General features: G+C 42.2%; 1 protein-coding gene across 1 annotated transcript in view; it reads right to left on the bottom strand.

The window, feature by feature from the left end:
- The window catches only part of CEP104 (centrosomal protein 104), a 2320447-nt gene that overhangs the window by 847933 nt on the left and 1449365 nt on the right, over positions 1 to 23149 (bottom strand). Inside the window, 1 exon segment of the mRNA XM_044062948.1 lies at positions 12161 to 12197. Within this exon segment, the coding sequence (XP_043918883.1) occupies positions 12161 to 12197 (37 nt within the window).

Here is a 23149-nt window from a genome sequence, read left to right as displayed (position 1 = left end):
TGGGTTGCTAACTGGGTTACTGACAGAACCTACACTGTAAAAGTAGCCGACTCCAAATCCAGCTACAGACAAGTGACAAGTGCAGTACCTCAGGGTTAAGTCCTGGGAATGCTCTTGTTTGGCATCTACTTCTCTGAAGTACAGACTAACACCAAAGGACTCTGGCTAACAAAGTTCGCAGATGACTGCAATCTGGGAGCCATTATCTAATTCCCAAATGATGTGGACATCTTACAGAGACAGATGCTTGGTGCCAGAGCCATGGGCTCAAGCTCAATGCCAAGAAATGTATAGTTATCCCCTTTGGGAAAAACCATGTAGCCATGCATTACCACATAAGTGACAGTACACTAAACACCAAAAGTGTGATAAGGAACCTAGGGACACAGGTGGACAGTGGTCTCACCTTCGATAACCACATCGACACAACAATCAGGAAATGCTTCTTTGTGGCACATCTCATTAGTAAGGGCTATTCATCCAGGAAAAAGGAGGTCATTGTCCCTCTGTACTCATCCCTCATTAGACCCATTATAGAGTACAACGCCCTGTTTGGTATGTACCTCACAAGACATATGCAACAGCTGGAAAGGCCGCAGAAATACCTCACTAAAAGATTCACAGGCCTAAAGCAGATGCCCTATGCCGACCGTCTAAAAAAACTCCAGCTATACTCTGTCACATATAGTCTACTTAGAGGCAATCTCTGCTTAACATACAAGGCCATGTCAAACCCAGAACTGTTGGACATGCTACACGTAAAGAAATCCCAATCCCTCAAAGCCACGAGCTCCAGGGATCTAAACCTGGTCATCACAATGAACAAAACATGCTGGCGGGATAGATTCCTGTCCCAAAGACTCCCCATTCTCTGGAATAGACTGCGCATACATGTCAAGCAGAGCACCTCTTTGGCCCTCTTCAAAAGGAGCCTTGACGACTGGATGGGAGATAGGAAATTCACCATGGAGATCACGTCAGTCATCCTGCTAGACAGGGGACCAGGGAAGTAAAATTCCTGGAAAAATAGCCGGGGAAATCTTATGGCTAGGCTTGTATAGGCCCTACGGCCAATGGCCTAGTACCAACCTATGAACCTATGATACCTCCCTCTATTCATGGACACAATATATCAGTCATTTACAAAACAGGCTGAGCAAAACTAAAATTAAGCTAAGCATGAGATAATCTTATGAGATGCACCGTCCCATCCAAAGCAGGATTTGTGCTTTCTAGGGAACATAACTGGGTTTCATCCTTGAAAAAGAAGTAAAGGACATTCCAACAGCTTTGATATTATGAGTGTAAGAATGTCCACAACTATAATCTGTAACTGCTGCAGTTGACATAAATGCACAAAACACACCTGCACTGTCACACAAAACATGTTGCAAACACAGAGTTTTAAACTTCCCTGCAGACTCAGTGTGTGCCACTGCACACTTGCTTTGTCCAACACATGGTCCGCTTGGAGGTCACTATACTGTCATCAGCTGTATGACATTATGGGCAGGCTTACTCTGCAAGTTCTGTGATGTGTTTAGTATGCAACCAGTAAGAGTTTTTGTCAAACTGTCCTCGTCTGCAGCAACTTCACAGATGATCTGACATCATGATTTCTAATAACTTTCTTAAAAGACAGACTTCTTCAACATTTCTTCAACATTAAGGAAAAGGGCACTCTATATACACTTTACTGGTCAGTCAAGGACTGCTGCATATAAAGTATGCGTGGTAATGCTAACAGCATTAGCATCTACTATACTATAGCACCTCAGGTCTAAAACCAAACTTCTTTATAAACTTGTGAATCAGTTAAATGAAGTGGTCCAAGAACACTTTTCAGTTACAACCTTTTCTATAGGTAATTATAAAATACTTCACCCTACTGACATTTTGGCACCTGAAAAAAAAATGCAATAGAACAGTGAATCTCAAACATCACGCTTCTTCCTTAAATGTCTTTTTTTATCTGCAAGGGGCAAGTCCTTCTACACTCCCCAGTGTTTGACCTGTAAATTATTTATAACTTCCATGGCAGACTTTTTTTCCCTATAATCTCTGCTTGTAAGATTTGTGTCTTGGGCTACATCATTTAAACAGAATGAAACTTACAGCTCATTCCTGAAAACAGTTGTCTCTAACTGGCTTAACATCTAATATATTTACTTTATTACAGATTAAGTATATTAAAGGTTGTTTAAAATATGACAAAATACCACTGTGAGACTCCTTGTGTTATATACTTTAACACAAATAAAACATTTCAAGGCTTTAATGGAAACACTAACTTTAACTCTGCCAGAGTGCTGTGGGTGAAGTTAGTTTACTTTTATATTGCTTTCTTGTAATTTGTTTTGCTTTACTGCCTTCCTATATTTTGTGTATTGTGGTGAATTTGAATTACACTGTTTTAATTGTATTTAGCTTTCAATTGCTTATTTAAACTAGGAAAGAGACCACAGCCATGTCACTTGTGAGTAACAAAGAAATTAGAACAGGTCAGTTAAGGGCAATTACCTGTGAACTGAGGGAGGAGCAAGAAGCCAAACCTTGTATTTAAGGGATAAAATAAAACATTTCAAGGCTTTACTGGAAACGCTCACATATTCTGCAGTAGACTGCTGAGAGGGAAAGGTTAGTTCACTTTTCTTATATTGTTTTCTTGTAATTTGTTTTGCTTCCTTGCCTTCTGTTTTGCATATTGTGCTGCATTTTCATTACATTGTGTATTAATTGTATTCTGCTTTCAATTGTATATTTAAACTAGGAAAGAGACCAGAGCTGTGTCTCAAGAGTCACACAGAAATTAAAATTTCCTCACCCTCCCACTCTGTCACTATTTTTAATCTCATCTGTATTTCTAGTTGCCCATGTCTTAGATTAAATTGACCACATATCTCCTTCCCTCTCCTCTATCATTGGCTATTGTCAGTAAGCACAAAATTATCATTTTGCGAAGTCATTCACCCTTTCAGCTATTTACATTTATTGGACAGCGTACTCTATTCCATACAGCCAGAATACTAACTACCCATCCCCATCCAATCTATTTTACCATTTTAAATTGGAGGCTGTCCCCTTAGATTGCTTTTTCACATCTATCTGCTAGAGCATACTGCAACTCCTTATGATATTAAACCAGCTTACCTCTAAAATCTGCAACAACTGGTCCAAGAACACCACCACCAATTACTGGAGAGCCCCATACTGTTTTGCTCCTGGTAAAAGAAGGAGCATAGGGACGTTATCTCCTGGAGACTGCTGATAAGCAGAAAGCCTGATTACTGCTTCACGTGTGCTGGCTTGGAACTTGTGCTTATATTTTGCTCCGGTGAGAAAAGTTACAGTGGGCATTGGTTCCTACTTCTCTGTCTTTGACTGGGTAGTGAGCATCTGTGTGGGACCTTCCTGACTGGTCTGGTTGCCATTCAAGGCATCTACCAGGAAAAGGTTACAACAAGCCTACAGACCCCTGCATCACCTAGGACAAGACTGCTGATCAACAAACAGCCTGTGATCAGGATTCTCATCTTGGGATTAAAGCTACTGTTTTTATTCTGGTGAGAGAAGAAGCAGAGGGGCATTGTACCCCAGCAGTGTGAAGCTGTAATGATACCAGAAGAAGTTGTATTAGCTAATTAGGTGAATCCCCACTATTCATCATTCTTGGCAAACTTAATTCTTTCTTTTAAGTAGGACTGGCTGTTGTCTAATCTGACCAGAATATCTCCTAAATACTTCATCCATAAAGCATCAGGGTCTAATTGAGTAGTTTTCCCTTAAGTGTTTGGCAGTGTCCTGTACAGACACATGCAACTTGAGTTGACATCTTTCCCTGAAAAAGCACCCTTGAAAATTCAACAATATCTAGTTAAATACGGGGCAAATAGTTTTCAGTGACAAGCACTGTCCCAGTGTTGCAAACTAAATACTCCTGACTTTACTTTACATTTTCACCGCAACTGTCTAATCAATAAAAAAGGCCAGTTGCTGTGGATATGAACTTTCCCATTATCTCTGTTATCAGAGTGGTGGATATAGGCATCCTTAGGCAATGTAGAAATCCCCTCACGTTTACTGATGACCAGCTAATTCTTAAACAAACTGATAAGGTATATTTAAACAATGTCACGGGAAGCAAAGTTCTCACATAAAAGCATTCCTAATGTCAATCAGGTTGCCAGTCATACATACTCTGCACCAATCACACAGTACAAAGCAGACACACAGACCCATTTATTTTGTGGCACTTAAATGCAACCTTCCTAAACTCCAAAGACCTACTAAATGAAGTACAGATAACAAATGCCTTCAGCAGCCCTGAAGTACAGATAACAAAGAACATCGACATTTGTGCTGTAACAGCCACCTGGTTCAAGGCAGCAGAAAGCACCCCTGCACTACCAGGCTATAACTCATTCCACACCTTTCGGCCCCAGAACTTGGACTGAAGCTCCAAAGGTGGTGGTGCTTCCATAGTCATAAAGGATGTGAACACCTCCAGACTGGTAGCCCAACATAACACATCAGAGATACTTCAGGTGCAACTAACATTGAGTAAGACAGCGATTCAGGTCGTAGCCTGCTATAGGTCCCCAACCATGTCCCAAGTCTCACACTCCACATTCCTAAGCACCCTGGAGAATATTAGGGTCCAACCAAACACTATCTTACTAGGTGACATCAACTACTCCTCCATTAACTGGGTAAACTACTCATGTGCCAATACACTTGCCCAATGTTTCCTGGAGTTCATTAATTCCAATGCCCTGGACCAGCTGGTTCTTACCCCCACTAGAGGTAGCAACATCCTTGACCTAGTCATTACTAACATGGGCGACCGTTGCTCTACATCAACTGTCAGCTCCTCCCTGGTTAGATCCGACCACAAATTAATCACCTTGGAAAACCACATTCCTCCCACCCCACCCCCCTCCCCAGCAAAGGTAACCACCATGAAAAACTTCTCCAAAGCTAACTTTGGGATCCTAAAAACAGAGGTGGCTAACTTCATGGCACCCATACAAATGGAGAATAGTTGTGTGACCACAGAATCATATACCAATGTACTGTACGAACACGTATACAAACGCATGGATCTTGCCATACCAAACAGAACCAAGACAGTCTCCTCCAAAAAAAGGAAGCCAATCTGGCGGTCCCCTACCATAAACAAACTCTACAACAGAAGGAGGAAACTGATGCTGAATAAGATGAAGGCCTAAAATTGGAAAAACTCCCCTATCTGCCTCAACAAAAAGTTGAGCTCCCTCATCAAATCCTCTAAAGCTAGCTATGAAAATAGAATTTCAGCAGATAGTAAAGACAACCACAAGGCCTTCTATAGTTATGTAAAGAATCTCCATGGCAATACCCAGATTTGCTCTGAGCTACTGCACAATAGTACCTCCTATACCAAATCAACAGATATTGCCAGGATACTGGTCAACAGATTCAGTGCCAACTTTATTCCCCCCCAAAGGACCAATCACAATATCAGTAGATTGCCAGGCACCCAGTATTACTGCTGCACAGGTTAAAACAGTACTGTCCAAGGTCAGGAATACAGCTTTTATGGGACCTGACAATATTCCTGGTTGTGTTCTACATGAACTACAGACTGAACTGGCACCTCACCTGCGTGCCATGTTCAATCACAGCCTCACCTCACTCTTTGTCCCTGCCGAATGATGCACTGCTACAGTCATCCCTCTCCACAAAGGAGGAGTAACTGCAGACCCTGGGAACTATCGCCCCATTAGCCTGATGATTCTAATATGCAAAGCTATGGAACGCATCATCATGGACCTAATAAACAAGGATATAGGGAATCTCCAAACTCTGGATCTCACACAGTTTGGTTTTGTGACGGGTAGATCATGCCTGGTCAACTTAGTCGACTTCTTTGAGTCAGTCACCAGAGCTGTGGATGAAGACAAGGTGGTTCATACTGCTTACCTTGATCTGGCCAAGGGTTTTGATACCATTCCCCACTCAGGAATCATAGAAAAACTCACTAACCTTGGCATCAACCCCTATATCGCTAGGTGGGTTGCAAACTGGCTCACAGATAAAACCACAGTGTGAAAGTAGCAGACTCCAAGTCAGACTACCGATTAGTCATGAGTGGAGTCCCACAGGGTTCGGTCCTGGGTCCTCTCCTGTTTGATATCTACTTCTCTGAAGCCTAGACCAACACAAAGGGTCTCTGGCTGACAAAGTTTGCAGATGATTGCAAGTTGGGAGCTATTATTAACTACCCGAGTGATGTTGACATCCTACAGAATGGACTCATTGTGACCGACGACTGGTGTCAGAACCATGGCCTTAAGCTCAATGCCAAAAAATGTGTCGTTATCCCCTTTGGGAAAAAAACAGTTCCCATGAATTACCATATTGATGGTAGTCCACTGAACACAGAAGGCGTTATAAGACATCTGGGAACACAGGTTGACAGCGACCTCTTTTTGGATCACCACATTGCCACTGTGGTCAGAAAGTCTTTCTATGTGGCACATCTCATTACTAAGGGTTTTTCATCCAGGAAGAAAGAGGTTATTGTCTCTCTCTACTCTTCCCTCATTAGGCCAATCATCGAGTACAATGCCCCATTTGGCATGTACCTCACTAGACACCTGCAACAACTGGAGAGGCCACAAATGTACCTCACAAAGAAGATCCTAGGCCTTGAAACACTTGTCCTATATGGAAAGACTCAAAAAACTCCAACTATTCTCTGTCTCATATCGCCTACTTAGAGGCGATCTCTGCTTGAGTTATAAAGCCATGCCTGACCCAGCTCTGTTAGAAATGTTACATTTAAAGAAATCCCAATCACTCCGCACCACACGCTCCAGAGACCTCAACGTCATTACCACAATTAATAGAACATGCTGGAGGGACAGGTTCATAACCCAGAGACTACCCATGCTATGGAAGAGACTTCCCATACATGTCAAGCAGAGCACCTCACTGACCCTCTTCAAGAGAAATCTTGATGAGTGGATGGGAAACAGAAAATTCACCCCGGGGATAACTCCACTGGCTCTACTTGACAGAGGCACCGGGAACTAAGGTCGGGTGGCACTATGCCAGGGTAAACCTATGGCTAGGCTTGTAAAGGCCCCAGGGTCATTAGCCTAGTACACACCTATGAACCTGTGAACAAATACCCTCAGCAGCCCTGAATGCACTCTTAAAAAACATCCACATCAACATATACAGCCGCACCTCATGGAGTCTCTACCTCTAAGTCCAAAAGGCAAGCCATTATACAATCCAACATTCTGGTCAATGGAGACTCCATTGTGAGTCTCCTTTCTAGCCTGGTGAGAAGGACATCAGTGTGAAAGTCATGGTCAGTTGCTTATCAAGTGCCAGAATTCACCACATTATGCATGCACTCAGGCCACTGCACTACAAATATCAGTATGACGCAGTCATAGTCCATGTGGGTATAAATGACCAGAGACATACTTCCCTAGACTACATGAATACAAACATCATGAAGCTCTTGGAATATGTGTCCCAGGCTGGTATGAGCCTAACACTGAGCAACATTTTACCTTCTCCAAGGATGATGCCTCAATATGAACAGAAGATGACTGACTTTAATTATGGGCTTACTTTTTGGTGTCATTCGAACAGGCTGCAATATTTCTGAGCATGGAAGAAGATGGTCAAAAGACCACACTGTTTTGCCAGGGATGGTCTGCATCTCTCCACTCTAGGCTTTTGAATATTATCTAAAATATTGCCCTCCACCATAGTGCCTTCTTTAGGCAATGCCAAACTGAAAGTACTTCCGATGTAGAAAATATAATTGTGGTACTGCTCAATGCTAGACTTCTAAACAACAAACTCCACTCCCTACAAGCCCTACTCACCCTAGAGAATGCTGACATCTGTGCAGTCATGGAGAAATGGTTTAAACATGCAGAGAGCACACCAGCTGTCAAGGCTTTAATGTCTTCCACACATTTAGACCAGCTACTACACAGACGGGTATTAAAGGTGGACGTGTCTCGATTTACATCAAAAAGAAATATACCTCAAGTTGGTAAAACAGGATGATGCACTTGAGCTTTTCCATTTTCAAATTCCCAAAGGCAAAATCCCATACCACTTCCTTGCAAGACTGTCATATCTTAGGATTGTCAAACTGGATGATGCACTTGAGTTTAAACATTAGTTTTGGTTTCTCCTTTGCATAAATATTACACCATATTAAATCTCCCTTTCTTTCCCATGTCCATATTTCTTCTTCAGATGTCTCCTAATCTTCCTGTTTCTCATTACTTCGGGGACTCATTCCATCATGCTGTGATGTAAGCTGTGTTAAACCTTCTACACCAAATCCTTCACTTCGCAGGCATTCCATAACTAACTTCTATTTTTTAACTTCTACTTTACTAATCTTCTTTTCTACATTCCCTTTTTGTGGCAGTATTCTTTTATTGTGAAATTTTCTATATTTGGATGTCTTTGCCTATATTTCTCTTCGAATATCTTTGGGGTTGCCTTTTTTGTATTGCTTAATTCGGCTTTCAGCTTTGCATAAATATTGCACCATATCAAATCTCTCTTTCTTTGCCATGTCCACATTTCTTTTTCATACCTTTCAAAAATCTCCAGGTTTTGTTGTTTATATTTTCACACTTCCTCAGGTGCTTCTTTTTTCGAAAGAGATCAAAGTTTCTTGGTTTATATAATGTTTTTCACAAATCTGTTGTATTAAAGAACACAAATTTTTATTTGAAGCTTCTGACAGTTTTTCTTGTGGAAATATTTTTATTTCCTCTAATTTCTCTCTTAATCTTTTTGAATATCCTGTGTCTGGAAATTCTGGGTTTCTTGCAAAATAGTAACAATACATAATTTCTTTCTTATACTCAATAGTCCACTCTATCATCTTTATGGCTCTTCTTTGGCTTATCAGTTTTTGTGGACTGCTACCTCCTTCAACAGGGGGCCATCCTCGCCCTGGACCTGGCCTGGCCCCATTGTAGGAATGTTTCAGTATTTTGAGGATTCTACACTGTCATTTTTTTTCAGGTCCTGGCACCAGTGTGCCTACCAAGATTGTGCACTTTTTTATTCTTGGTCTTGTGTACCCAGCTATCTTTTTTAAATTTTGACCTACTTCTGTCCATGATATATGCTATATAAAATACAGTCTATATATCAGTATCGTTTTGGGGAGATTTTGTAAAAAACAGGGTCCACGTCATGAAGGTACTCACCAAGACTTGAGGATTTATTTATTTTTATTTTATTTTACATTTGCTGACTGGGATAGTCCAAATGGATACATGTACATTTTCAGCGGAGGCCCGGAGAGAAAAGCTCCACTTAACAAAACAGAAAAGTAATATGTATCAAAATTTTACACACAGAATACAACCAAGCGTTCATTTGTAATGTAGCATAAGTAGATTCCTTAAAAACAGTTGAGAAATGGAACACTTATTATAGGGGTGGTGCTAGTCAGGGTTTGAGCAAGGGCAAAGCAAGTGTGATTTAAAGTATTATTTGAGGCCTTTTTTCAATAGGGTTGGTGAGGATTCCTGAGTAAGGTCTGCAGGAAGTAAGTTCCAAGTTTTATCAACAGAGTTGGCAAACAGAGCATTCCCGGCAGAGTTGTTGAATTTTTGGGTTAGAACCATTAGTCTATTAGAAGAGCATAATGGCCTGAGGGCACTATAGGGGTTGATAATGTTTCTGAGTGCAGAGGTGTTTTCAGGTTGGTTGAGGACTTTATGCGCTACTATGAGCTGGTTGAATTGCAGTAGGGTAGGAAATTCTATCCATCCTAGAAGATTTAGGTTGTGCCAGTGGTGAGACCTATATGCCATGCCATTAGCAAATCTAGCTATGTGGTTGTAACAGCAGGATAGTTTGTTGAGATCAGTTTTTGTCAGGTTGGTGAATACGGGGGAGGCATAAAGAAGGGCACAGAGAAGACTGGAAAGTGCAATAACAGTCCTAGCAAGAGGGGTGAGGAAAGGTTTGATCTTGTACAGGGAGCCAAGTTTTTTTGTTAACAGACTTGATAGTATGGTTGACATGCATATCAAATTTGAGGTCATTGTCTACTATTACTCCTAGGAGCTTAGTTTGATCTTCTGGGGAGATAATGGTGTCATTGTTAGATTTTATGGTGAAGAATGGAGGGGGGGACCTATGGGTAGGGGAGAAAACTAGCAGCTTGGTTTTGTTAGGGTTCAGGATCAATCAGCGATTAGCTAGCCAATTTTCTACGTGCTGAAGGTATTCTGGGTGACAGTAGGTTTGTCGGAGAGGGATATTATATCTATAGGTTTGGCCAGGTCAAGATAGGCTGACTACCTTGGTAGCTGGAAGGATGAATTCAATTTCAGCAATACTACTCTACTTTGCTTTCTGACTTATCATATCTCCATTTGGACCCCAGGAAGCCTTCTAAACAGTATGAAACATGACCTATCAGGCCCTCTGTAATTGCTATTTACAAGTAGCCTCCAAACAGACTTCATGCTTCACTAATGGAGAACCACAACAGTTATCCTTCTGCAGAAATGTGGGCCACCTTCAGACCCTGGAAACTACAGACCCATACGTCTCACTAGCCTCATATGCAAAGCCATGGAAATGATCAGTAATGATATAGGATACCGTCAGACACCAGGCCCAACCCAGTTTGGTATCAAGGACGAATCATACCTAGTCAACCTGGTAGATTTCTTTGAGAAGGTCACCAAAGCAATGGATGAGGGTAAAACAGTTCACAGTGCCTACCTTGACCTGGCCAAGCATTTAGACACAATATCCCACTTGGGCATTGTTGACAAACTCAAGAGGTTAGGTATAAATCCTTATGTAACCAGTGGGTAGCCAGCTGGTACACAGACAGGACTCAGGAAGTTAGAACTGTGGAGTTCACCTCTACAAAGAGGCCAGTCACAAGCAGAGTCACTACGAGATCTGTTCTTGGAAAACTCCTTTTTGGCATTTACTCCTCTGAAGTCAAGGCCAATGTGAAGGGCCTCTGGCTGATCAAATTTGCAGATTATTGCAAATTAGGAGCAGCCACAGAATCCCCCCCCCTCGACACTAATGTTTTCCAAGAAGGACTGACAAAGACAAACAGCTTGTGTCAGAGCCACTGACTAAAACTAAATGCCAATGAATACGTACCAGCATCCTTTGGGAAGTCATCCACCCTTGGCAACTATCATATCAACAACACACACCTAAGATTCGACCCAGTAGTCAGGGACTTGGGGATACATGTAGACAGTACTATAGCTTTTGTCCAAGATTTGTCTACAGTAGTAAATAAATCATTCTATGTTGTGCAACTTGTAAACAAAGGTATGGCATCTAGGTCCAAGGAGGTCATCGTTCCACTATATTCAGCATTCATTAGACCTATCACTGAGTACAATGGCCCCTTTGGCATGTACCTAACCAGGCACAATCAATAACTGGAATGTACCACAGAGGTTTCTCACTAAAAGAATAAAAGGCATAAGTAACATGTCCTCTGCAGACCACCTCAAACCACTATCCCTGCATTCTGTGTACTACAGGCTGTTAAGGGGAGATCTATGCCTGGCATATAAAGCACTGTCGGATCCCACCTTGACGGACCTCCTGCATATCTGCAAAACAAACAGCACCAGAATTATCCATTCTAAAGACTTAGCCTGTGATATAAACAAGACATGCTGAAGAGACAGATATGTATCTCAGAGACTATCTTTTCTCTGGAACAGGTTCCCATCCATGTGAGGCAGAGTTCCTCCTTATCCCAATTCAAATGTAACTTGACAACTGGATGGAGAACAGGAAATTCATCCCTGGTTTGACACCTATGTCTCTAATGGCCAAGGGCGGCCTTTAAATGTTTCATCTCCCAGGACTCTGCTTGTAAATGTGTCATCTCCCAAGCCCAGGCTTACACTTATCAAGGGTACCAGAACTTGTCAGAGAATTGGGATGCATGGCTAGACTTAAAAGGCTCTAGTGGTCATTAACCTTGTATACACCTATGAACCTATGAAATTCCAGGCATACACTTTATATCAAATTCTTTTTTTTTCCAGACACTGATTTGTGTGGTACACTGCTAAGAGTTTGCAAATCCATAACTTACTATGCAATTTCCGCTGCCTACCTGACTTTGACATTTTCTGTGCCTCCATTGCCTTCTCCTATAAAAAAAAAAAGTTACATTCAGAAAATCAGAACAAAACACAGTTTGCAGATTAATTTGAAGTTACCAAAAATACGCGGTATTTATATGGTAGCAAATCTTAGTTTTTAAAAGTTAGAAGCCATTCAGAAAATTTGGTATTAACAACACAAAATGGAATAAAGAGAAAGAAAGAATAATTTCTTGTTTCCAATTAAAGTTATAATCAGAAAAACAGAAGAAAACAATTTGTGGATTAACCTGGTATTTATGTGGCAGTGAATGGTGTTTTTTAAAAGCTATAAGGCATTCAGAAAATTTGACATTACTAACATAAAATGGTAACTACAAAGAGAGAACAATTTCTTATTTCCAATTAAGTAACCTGTTTCATGTCTGATCAACTTATTTCAGTAACAGCATAATATATACAAAATACAAGAAACATATTTTGCAATCACTGGGCATACTTTAGACAGCACCTACAAACCCAGTAACTGGGCTGTGAAGGCTGGCTGATGAGAAATAATATGTTACAGCAACTCACAAACAGGTCTCATCTGTAGACCTACTATGTTATGTGGTAGCCTTACACAATGCAGACCATCCTTGCAAGTTAAGTGTGAAGGCAGTGTCTAACTGCCAAAGGCAGAATTTGACAGCCATTGTGAAATTATAGCTGCAATCAAGTAACTAATCAATTCCTTGATTAATTGCTTGATTAATGAAATAAAATAAAACAATGAACATTTGGTTGCATGATAAGAATACCAATTATACCACTATACTCAGATTTGTTCCAACTACCCTCAAGAAATACATATATAGACGTGTAATGGCAGATCTCTTGGACCAGCAAGTCTGCCCTTTTCTCCCTAACTGATGGATACGCTGCAAATTTAGGTTCATTTATTTCTTAACAAGGTAAGTGAGACTGTTATTCCTAAGCATTTTCAGCCAGAGCATGGACCAGTGCATACACAGATAACAATCTTTTAAATGCCCATGTACTTTGAATTCAACTGGCACTTTATTAACTACCTCGGCAGGAAGAATCTTCCAGTCATTTATTGTGTTCTCCTTCAACCACCATTCTATGCGCAATAATACATTTTTTGATAAAAATAGTACCCACGTGTTTTACGGTTGCTTGTATTTTCATATTTAATTCTTTCTTCAAGACAGTATAGTTGTGTAAGTTGCACTTAACCATAACAGTAGATGTTTGAATTTCTTAACCCTTACGCTATATATTTTTTTTCCCGTTCAGGAAATAAAAACAACAGGTCAGCTTCAAAGAGTTCTACATGGCCTCCCCACCCCACTCTGTAATACTTCACTCTGACTGCTGACTGGCTAATCCTTAGGAGGGAAATCACCAGTCAGAGTGAAGCTTTCTTCAGGACTTTCTTGAACATACAGTAAGAAAAGAGTCTAATGATCCAGAAATAACCAACCAACCAATAAAAACAATAAAATATATAAAGCAGAAACAAAGACAACCCTACTTTATATTCCGACTATAACTATCTACAAGAGTATGGGGACGGAGGGTGGGTGCAGTTATTGCAGCAGTGAGGAATTCAAACATCAACTATTATGGGTAAGTGCAACTTACACAACTGTACAATGTTCATCATTCTCACTGCTGTAGTAGCCCTTAGGCTACATGGGTTGAATACCAAAGCCTATCCATCCTAGAGAAGGATCCAGGAGACCCTGGAGAATGGTCCTAGCAAAGGTTGATCTGGACCTAGAAAAGGAATCCAGTTTGTAATACCTTGTAAAATATGTACAAAGGACCACAGAGCTGCCTCTAGAATGCTTCTAGAGTCTACCCTTTTCTAGTATGCCAATGCCCCTTGATACTGCCTGGAACAGATTTGTCATGGTGGGAGCAAAAAAAAAAAAGTATTTAGACATAGGGTTTCCATTTTTTCTCTTTGATAAGAGATAAATAGCTGATCAGTTTTTCTAAGGACTTAGTTCTGTCAAGATAATACCTGTGCTACATACGAATGTCCACAGCATGTAGAATCTGTTCTCTCAGGTTATTAGGTTCTGGGCAGAAAACCAGCAGATTAATGCCTTGATTCAAAATAAACTCTGAAACTACTTTGGGCAGTAATGAGAAGTTCAGTCTTAAAGAGACCCTATCCCTATGGAAAATCAGATAGGGTTCACACAACATGAGAGCTTGCAACTCAGATACTCTTTCTGCAGATGTCAGAGCAATGATGAGTACAGTTTTTCCAGTCAAGAACCTTAAATGTGCTTGATGGACAAGTTCCAAAAGTGACACAGTCAACTTCTTTGACACAGAGTTGATATCCCAAGGAGGAGCAACCTGTTTACTAACAGGTCTCAGGTGCAAAACACCTTTCATAAACTGTTTCACAACAAACATAGAAGAAAAAGGATGATCCATGGGCAGACATGCTGAAATGGCAACAGGCTGATCCTTTACACGGGAATAAATGAGGTCAGAGGAAAGTAACTCACAGAAATATTAAGCACTAGTAGTACAAAATCACTGATGTGCCCCTGGTTATTGGTTAGGCACAAACTAGAAAATTGCTTCCTCTTACCAACACAAGATTTTTTAGCAGTAGGCTTTCGTTGCCTCTTTTATACCTGCTACACATCCACATGAAATGTATCTAAAAGATATTAAGACTGAATAATCCAGGTAGACATTTGAAGTTTAATGACATTGTGTGAGTAGATCCAGTCTATAAGGAAGCTTGTGGTAACTGCCCTTGGCCACTTCCATAAGAAGTGAAAACCAATGTTGTCTGGTCCAAATAGCATGCAGTCCTGGAACAGAAATTTGCTATTGATTGTTCAGTGAGGAGGCAATAAGGTTTACTTGAAGTACTCCCCATAGACAGATCAAATCTGATCTAGTTTCTATTAGTGAGGTCTTCCTTTGTCCTTCTCAGCTTCTTTACACAATTTTACTCTGCTAGAATGTAGGAAGCCTGTAGTGAGTTTGAGCTGTAAATCTATATCTCTTGCTAACATGGATAGTCTGTATAGGGGTTAAGACCTGGATTCCCCTTGGTTATGTACCACATAACAACTTAAAATGATCCTGGAGACCAAAGGTGATTCAGAGTATTTAGCTCTTTTATAAGGGCAAGCATCTCTTTTACATTTATGTGTTTGTGTCTGCCTTTTTACCCCACTCGGGTATCATTGAAAAACTCATCAGCTTAAATGTTAACCCATACATCACAAGATGGGTTGCAAACTGGCTGAGTGACAGAACCCACAGGGTCAGAGTTGCTGGCGCCATGTCAGACTCAAAGCCTGTCACAAGTGGTGTACCACAGGGCTCAGTCCTGGGCCCACTCTTGTTTGGCATCTACTTTTCCGAAGTACAAGCAAACACAGGAGGGTTATGGCTGACAAAGTTTGCAGATGACTGCAAACTGGGTGCCATAGTAGAAAACACATCTGACACAGATATCCTTCAGAAGGGTCTCACAGAAGCGGATAACTGGTGCCAGAGCCATGGCCTAAAGTTAAATGCCAAAAATGCATAGTCATACCCTTCGGAAAAACAAGGTTACTAGCTACCAAATAGGTGGCAATCCACTGAGCACAGAAGAAGTTATCAGGGACCTGGGGACCCAGGTTGATAGTAGTCTGTCATTCGACACCCATGTAGCTAAAGTAGTTAGGAAGACCTTCTACATTGCCCACCTTATCATGAAGGGATTCTCATCTAGATCAAGGGAGGTCATAGTCTCCCTATACTCATCACTCATCAGACCAATGATTGAGTACAATGCCCCATTCGAATGTATCTGACCCGACACTTGCAGCAGCTGGAGAGGCCACAAAGTTCCGCACCAAAGGATAAAGGAGCTCAAACATCTGTCCTATGCTGCCCGACTGAAAGAACTCCAGCTCTATTCAGTCACTTACCGCTTGCTCAGAGGTGACCTTTGCCTAACATACAAGGCCATGTCAAACCCAGATTTGATGAATATGCTTCACCTCAAAAATCTAGATCTGTCAGAGTCACAAGGGGCGGAGACTTAAACCTCGACACGGCTATTAATAGGGCGTGCTGGAGGGATAGATTCATCACCCAAAGACTCCTATGCTGTGGAATAAAATCCCGGTATATGTGAGGCAGAGCACCTCGCTGGCCTTGTTCAAGATAAATCTTGACCAATGGATGGGAGATCGCAGATATACCCCAGGGATTACCTCAGTGTCACTGCTCAACAGAGGCACAGCAAAATAATGGGTATAGTTCCCCATACTAAAGGGGTGGCGTAAGCCACAAAACTATGGGCTAGGCTTGTAAATGCCCTCGGGCAGATAGCCTAGTATGAACCTATGAACCTTTGTTGTCCCAGATATCTTGCACTTTTATAACCCCTGACACTGCTTACCAAGCAAAGTCTGATGAGTCTGTGGGACTGTCCGCTTTGGAGCAGGACGGGAGAAGGGGAAACCTGGATTCAGGGATATTTGATGTCTCCACTAAGTGAGTTCTCTTCTCACAAATCCCAGAACTGGAATCTTAAAAGATAATGGGTGATGGTGCTGGGACCAAAGAGACTTCAGATATCATTGTACGTTACTCATGTAGAGTCTTGCCAGATGTATCACAGATGCCATGAGGTCCAGAATCCTGAGGTATTCCTTTGCAGTGACAGAAGTCTGAGTGAAAAACCATGGGAATAGATCTAATTACAAATCTATTTTTTTCTTGTGATATTGAGGTGGCTTGCAGACACCCCTGGAACACAATCCTGTGAGACAGAGTCAAAAAGAGACTTTTGAATATTCTCATGAAATCCAAGTCTTTACAGAAGATGTCTTGCCCAAGTGACAGATTCCTAACACTTAGATAAAGTCTCTGCAAAGATAAGTAAGTCATCTAAATGTGGCTACCCTGTAGCAGGCAATGTACTATAATGGAAGCTAGACACTTTGTGAGCACTCTTGGAACAGTGGACAGCCCAGAGGGTACGGCAGAGAACAGATAATGTGATCTAGATACATAAATGACTGAAGTCTGGATGGGTAGGAATGTGAATGATACACATCTCTTAAATCCAAAGTTACCAAAAACTCAAATGAGTGCGAAGGGGTACAAGACTGTACAGAGAAAGCATATTGAACTTGGGTTTAGGAAAGAAAAATCCAGAAGTGGTTGCCAGACATTTTCTTTCTTTGGCACCAAAAACATTCTTGAATAAAAACCTCTTACCACTGGGAATGAGGAACTGTTCTATTACCCCAAGAAAATATATGCTGGATGACAGTATGACATGTGAGAACAAAGGGGTTTAGTCTGGTACATGCTGAATAATTCCCAGGAAAAGGGATTTCTTTCTACTGCATTTGCACCCCTGCTGAATCAGTCTCAGAATACATTTATCTGAAACAATCTGTTGCCAAAGTAAAAAATGGGGATAAGGGACTGACAGGCAGGATTCTGACTGATTTGACTGTCCTTTGTTTTTGGGAAGGGGTGGTTCCTCATCTTTTTTTGGAACTTCCTTGCCAGTGCTTTTTAAACATCTGCTTACCAGCATTTTCCTGAGACTGGTTTGTTTACTGCAAAAATTCCACAAGGGAACAGAAAAAACCTCGCAAAATTTAGAGAAGGAGGGATGAGAAATCTGAGAGACTCCCTGTATCAGGTTAATCATCTCATCACATTTTTGATAACCTCTGCAGCAGGGGGACCAAAAACAATCTCTATCCAAACTCATTTTTTTACATCCTCAAGGAGGTTTTGAAAGCACAGCCAGGTAACAGCCCTGGATACAATTAGTACAGAGTCATAAACACAAAAAAAAAGTAGTGACCTAGGAAACAGAAGAAACTAAACAATACATAGCAAATATTTCTTCACAGGACGTAACTACAGGTAAAACATTCCTCATACTTTCACAATTAGTCATTATAAACTTAACACATGAGTCTGAGAATTCAAAATTCTAAAATTAAAGCTGCAGAAGCATACACCTTGCTCCCAAACGCATTGCTTTACCACCCTTGTTAGAAGGGGAATGATTAGAGTTAATAAAATGCTTGGCAGCAGCTAGATTTACTAAAGCTATAGCTTGCTGTGTCAGGTCTAGGATGAGCGTACAGAAATTTGAAAGACTGAGGAACCTAGCACATTCTATCTGCTTTGTTAGGTGCATCAGACTGGCTATTCAGGAAACCAGTCTGTGACAAATGTTCTGGGAATTCCAGTTGCAACATTTCATAGTATTTTCTGAGGGACTGAGAAAAAAAAGCAATGCTCTCCCACTGAAAACACTGGCAAAAATCTCAGAAAAAGAGAATTCTTGACAGGAAGACATAAAAGAGCATGCCCCCTTCTGAGTCTGAACTAAAATTCTGAGAAGAAAAACTTTTGCCTCATCACCATACCTCTCAACCGTACCAAATTCCTCACTAAATACCAGTTTTGAGGGCAAACTACTGGGGTGCCACAAATTCCCGAGTGGCCCCTTTAATTTCCAAATTTCCCATATTATTTTTTTTTTATTTTTTACTTTTTTTACTCATGATAATGTCATCACGTGCAGGGCATGCGGCATGCGGGATGATGTCAGGCTCATGAGGCTGCCCAGCCAATTTACTTGCAGAGTGGTCTGCATTCAAGCACATCTTCTTCCCCCGGCTCCTCCTCCTGCGGGTAAAAAAAGGTATGCTAGTGGCTACTATTCTGTGTTACATTTAGAGCTTATATGTACTGAATCTACTGATTTAGAGAAGGTCCTTTTGTCTCTCCTGAAACTGAAACCACCGAGGGAGAACAGCAAAGACTCACCCCAGATCTGCAGCCTCCAGAAGGGACTGGACCTGAGCTGTCAAGTGCCAAGGTACCTAGGGGAAGAGATGACTCTGAGAAGGACAGAGCCGAACCCAGCCCCCCGGGCCCAGCACCAACACCATGGCTCTGAGACCCGCTCTTCTCCAAGAGAACTGGCACAGGGGTAGTCAAGGGAACCCTCGGAGTCAAGGAAGGGGGCTTCCCCTGCACAGAGTCAGGCACACACAGCAGTCCTGAATTCTGCGACTCTGAAACTGAAAGTTGGATTAGAGGAGGAGTTGTGATGGATCTGACAGGGACTGAGCCGAGATTACCCCCATCTGGATCTGGGCCTTGAGTAATCTCCTCATCATCCTGTCCATATCTGCCTTGGACCAGCTTCAAGAGGACCTGGATGGAGCCAACGAAGGGGGTTGGGAATGTTTTGACTTGGAAAAATGAGCAGGGGACCTTGTCAAGGCCTTTGGATTCTGACGGACTTGTTCCGACATAGGAGCCGACACAGGTGGAGAAGATACAGTAATAAAATCCACAGGATCCGAAGCTGCTGCTGGACCCAAAGGGGGAGGTAATTTCTTCAGGTTTGAGGAAATTGGATCCAAAGATTTCTTTAACTGCTTAGTCTCTAGAGAGTCCCTTGGGAAGACAGGGAGAGACCTCTTTGTTGCCTCTTTTGTGGAAGCCGGAGAGGAAAAAGAAGAGGCCAAGGAAAGTCTCTGAGCCTCCAGAGCCGAAGAACGAAGAAGTCCCCTAAGAATCAACTTGTTTCTTCTGTTGGCCAACGCATGCGGATTAAAGGAAGCACAGACAGAACAACCTGCTTTCAAATGCTCAGCCCCCAAACAATATATGCACTCCTTGTGGGTATACTAGTTGGGGATTTTATCCCCACAAGAAGTGCAACATTTGAAACCAGGCAAAGGTTTGTCCGCCATCACCAGTAAAAGCTGCCAAAAAAAAAACCTCATAGTTAAATGATGCAACCTTATCAAGAGGTTACTAACACAGACCTAACTACAAGTATAAGTACTAAGACTAAAGACCAGTTAAAATAACTGTCTAAGACAAATCTAACTACCTTTTTTTTTTTTGCTACAGGAAAAAAAGCTATATCACATGCACACACACACTGACAAGTTGAAGAAATAAAGGAAGGAGGACTTACAGGAAAAAACTATCAATAGTTTTCAAAAGTTTTCAAAGGAAATTATTCCCACAGGGAAATCAAGAGACCCATGTCCAGGCTCTGAAAAGGCAAAAGAGATCTGAGGTACTTGGGTGGATGTAGTGCATTATGGGTAAGAGGGAGGAGCTTGAGAGTCAGATCCAAGTCTGTAGAATGTGGCCAAGCCAGATCTGAAGGTAAGATCAGAGACCCTATAGTGAGAACCCAAGACTGGACTAGACAGTCAAGAGGAGAAGGTAAACACTTGCACCACACCACACTCAGCACATAGTCCCTCAAAACCTACACCACCAAAACACACACACAGAAACACAAAACACACACCTACATTCACAGAGGCTCTCAGTAAAAACCTGCCCAAGCAACAGGGATCTCCAAAGCAGAAACACAAGCAACCTCCACCCCCCCCAACACAACCCAAATGACACATAGCCCACAAACTCAGTGTGCCACTCCAGCACTGCCCATAAGGCATAACAACGTACCCAACACTCTAGTCATAGGTGACTCTATAGTCAGGCACACTGATGTTCCACTCACCAGGCTAAACAAGGAGAAAGTTACTGTCAGCTGCCTGTCGGGTGCCAGGATCAGCCACATAACGCATGCACTCAGGTCACTCCACAACAAGTACAAATATGACTCTGTCATTGTCCATGTTGGTGTGAATGACCTGAGACTTACCTCCTTGGACTACATGAAAAGGGACATGGAGGAGCTGTCCGATCTTGTAGCCCAGGCAGGTATGACCCTAGCCCTGAGTAGCATCCTGCCATCACCCAGAATGATACCACAGTACAAGGACAAAATGATTGACTTCAACAATTGGCTAAGCTTCTGGTGTCATTCTAAGGGGATCCAGTATCTGGCTGCCTGGGATGACATGACTGACAAGCCACGATGCTTTGCCAGAGATGGCCTGCACCTGTTGCCCCTGGGATTCCAGATACTGGCTAAGGCTCTAGCCACCCCTATAGTGCCTTTTTTAGGCAAGGTTCAGATGACAAATTCACCACCCTAACAGGTACAGGCAAGAAGAATCTGAGGGTATTGCTACTCAATGCTAGAAGTCTAAACCTCAAAATGCACTCTCTCGAGGCACTCCTTAAAATGGAGAACATCGACATCTGTGCAGTGACAGAGACCTGGTTCAAGGCTCCAGAGAGAACCCCTGCATTACCAGGCTATAATTTATACCACACCTTTCGGCCACCTAACCTGGACTGAAACACTAAAGGCGGAGGCGTGTCCACATTCATTAAGGATATCCACACCTCCAGGCTAGTTGCTCAGCATAATGCATCCGAGATTATCCAAGTGCAACTAAATCTGGGCAAGACCGCAATCCAAATTGCAGCTTGCTAAAGATCCCCCACCATGCCCCAGGATTCCCACTCCTCATTTCTTAATACAATGGAAAATATTAGGGTACAACCTAACACCCTGATAATGGGCGATTTCAACTACTCTACCGTTCACTGGGAAAACTACTCATGTACCAACTCTTGTGCTCAACGTTTTTTTGAATTCATAAATTCCAATGCCATGGATCAACTTATCCACACCCCCACCAGGGGCAGCAATATCCTAGACCTGGTTATTACCAACATGGGCCCGGTGCTCCACACCAGAGGTCAATTCCTCGTTGGTCAGATCCGACCACAAGCTAATCACCCTAGACATCCACATCCCTCCCCCACCCCCATTAGGGAAACCACAGTAAAAAATTTCTCCAAAGCCAACTTCACGCTTCTTAAGACAGAAGTGGCAAACTTCACGACACCCACGCTGACGGACAATACAGTTATGACTGCTGAATCCTACACAAATGCACTTTATAAGCACTTACATGAGTGCATGGATCGTGCAATCCCTAATAGAACCAAGATGCTATCCTCCAAAAAAAGGAAGCCAATCTGGTGGTCCCCTGCCATAAACAAACTCTACAACAGAAGAAAGAAACTGTTGCAAAAAAGAGTAAAATCCCATGATTGGAGAAACTCCCTGGTCAGCCTCAGTAAGAAGCTGAGACCCCTCATAAAATCCTCCAAAGCTAGTTATGAAAACAAAATCGCCACTGACTCTAAAGACAACCACAAAGCATTCTATAGCTATGTCAAGAATCTCAATGGCAACACTCAGATCTGCTCTGAGTTACAGCACAATGGCAGTAAATATACAGAACCAACTGATATTGCCAACATCCTGGCAGCTAGGTTCAGTGCTAACTTTACCCCCCTGTCACCCCTAAAGGGCCCATCTTAATACCAGAAGAATGCAAAGCCCCCGTAATCACGGATGAACAAGTAAAGACCGCACTCTCCAAAGCCAAGAACACAGCATCCATGGGATCAGACAACATCCCAGGCTGCTTACTGCATGAACTACAGAATGAACTGGCACCCCACCTAAGTACCATGTTCAATCATAGCCTCACCTCAGGCTATGTGCCTACTGAATGGCACACAGTGACGGTTATCCTACTCCACAAAGCAGGTGCCAACACGGACCCCGGAAACTACCGCCCCATTAGCCTGATGAGCCTGGTCTGCAAGGCCATGGAACGTATCATCTTGGAGCTTATAAACAAAGACACAGGTAACCTCCAAACCCTGGACCCCACTCAGTTTGGGTTTGTAAAAGGTAGACCATGTATACTAAACCTGACTGACTTCTTTGAAGCAGTCACCAGAGCCGTAGATGAGGGCAAGTTAGTGCACACAACCTATCTTGATCTCGCAAAGGCATTCAATACCATCCCCCACTCTGGAATTATAGATAAACTCACTAAACGAGACATAAATCCCTATATCACAAGATGGGTGGCCAGCTGGCTCACTGACAAAATCCATACAGTAAAAGTAGCCGACTCCAAGTCCGACTTCAGACCAGTGATGACTGGAGTACCACAGGGTTCAGTCCTGGGTCCTCTCCTGTTCAGCATCTACTTCTCTGAAGTGCAGGCCAA

Source organism: Protopterus annectens, chromosome 2.part1, assembly GCF_019279795.1.
Source record: "Protopterus annectens isolate FY-2018-M chromosome 2.part1, PAN1.0, whole genome shotgun sequence".
Lineage (NCBI taxonomy): Eukaryota > Metazoa > Chordata > Ceratodontiformes > Protopteridae > Protopterus > Protopterus annectens.
Note: the sequence above shows the minus strand (reverse complement) of the source record. Positions and strands in the feature narration are given on the sequence as shown.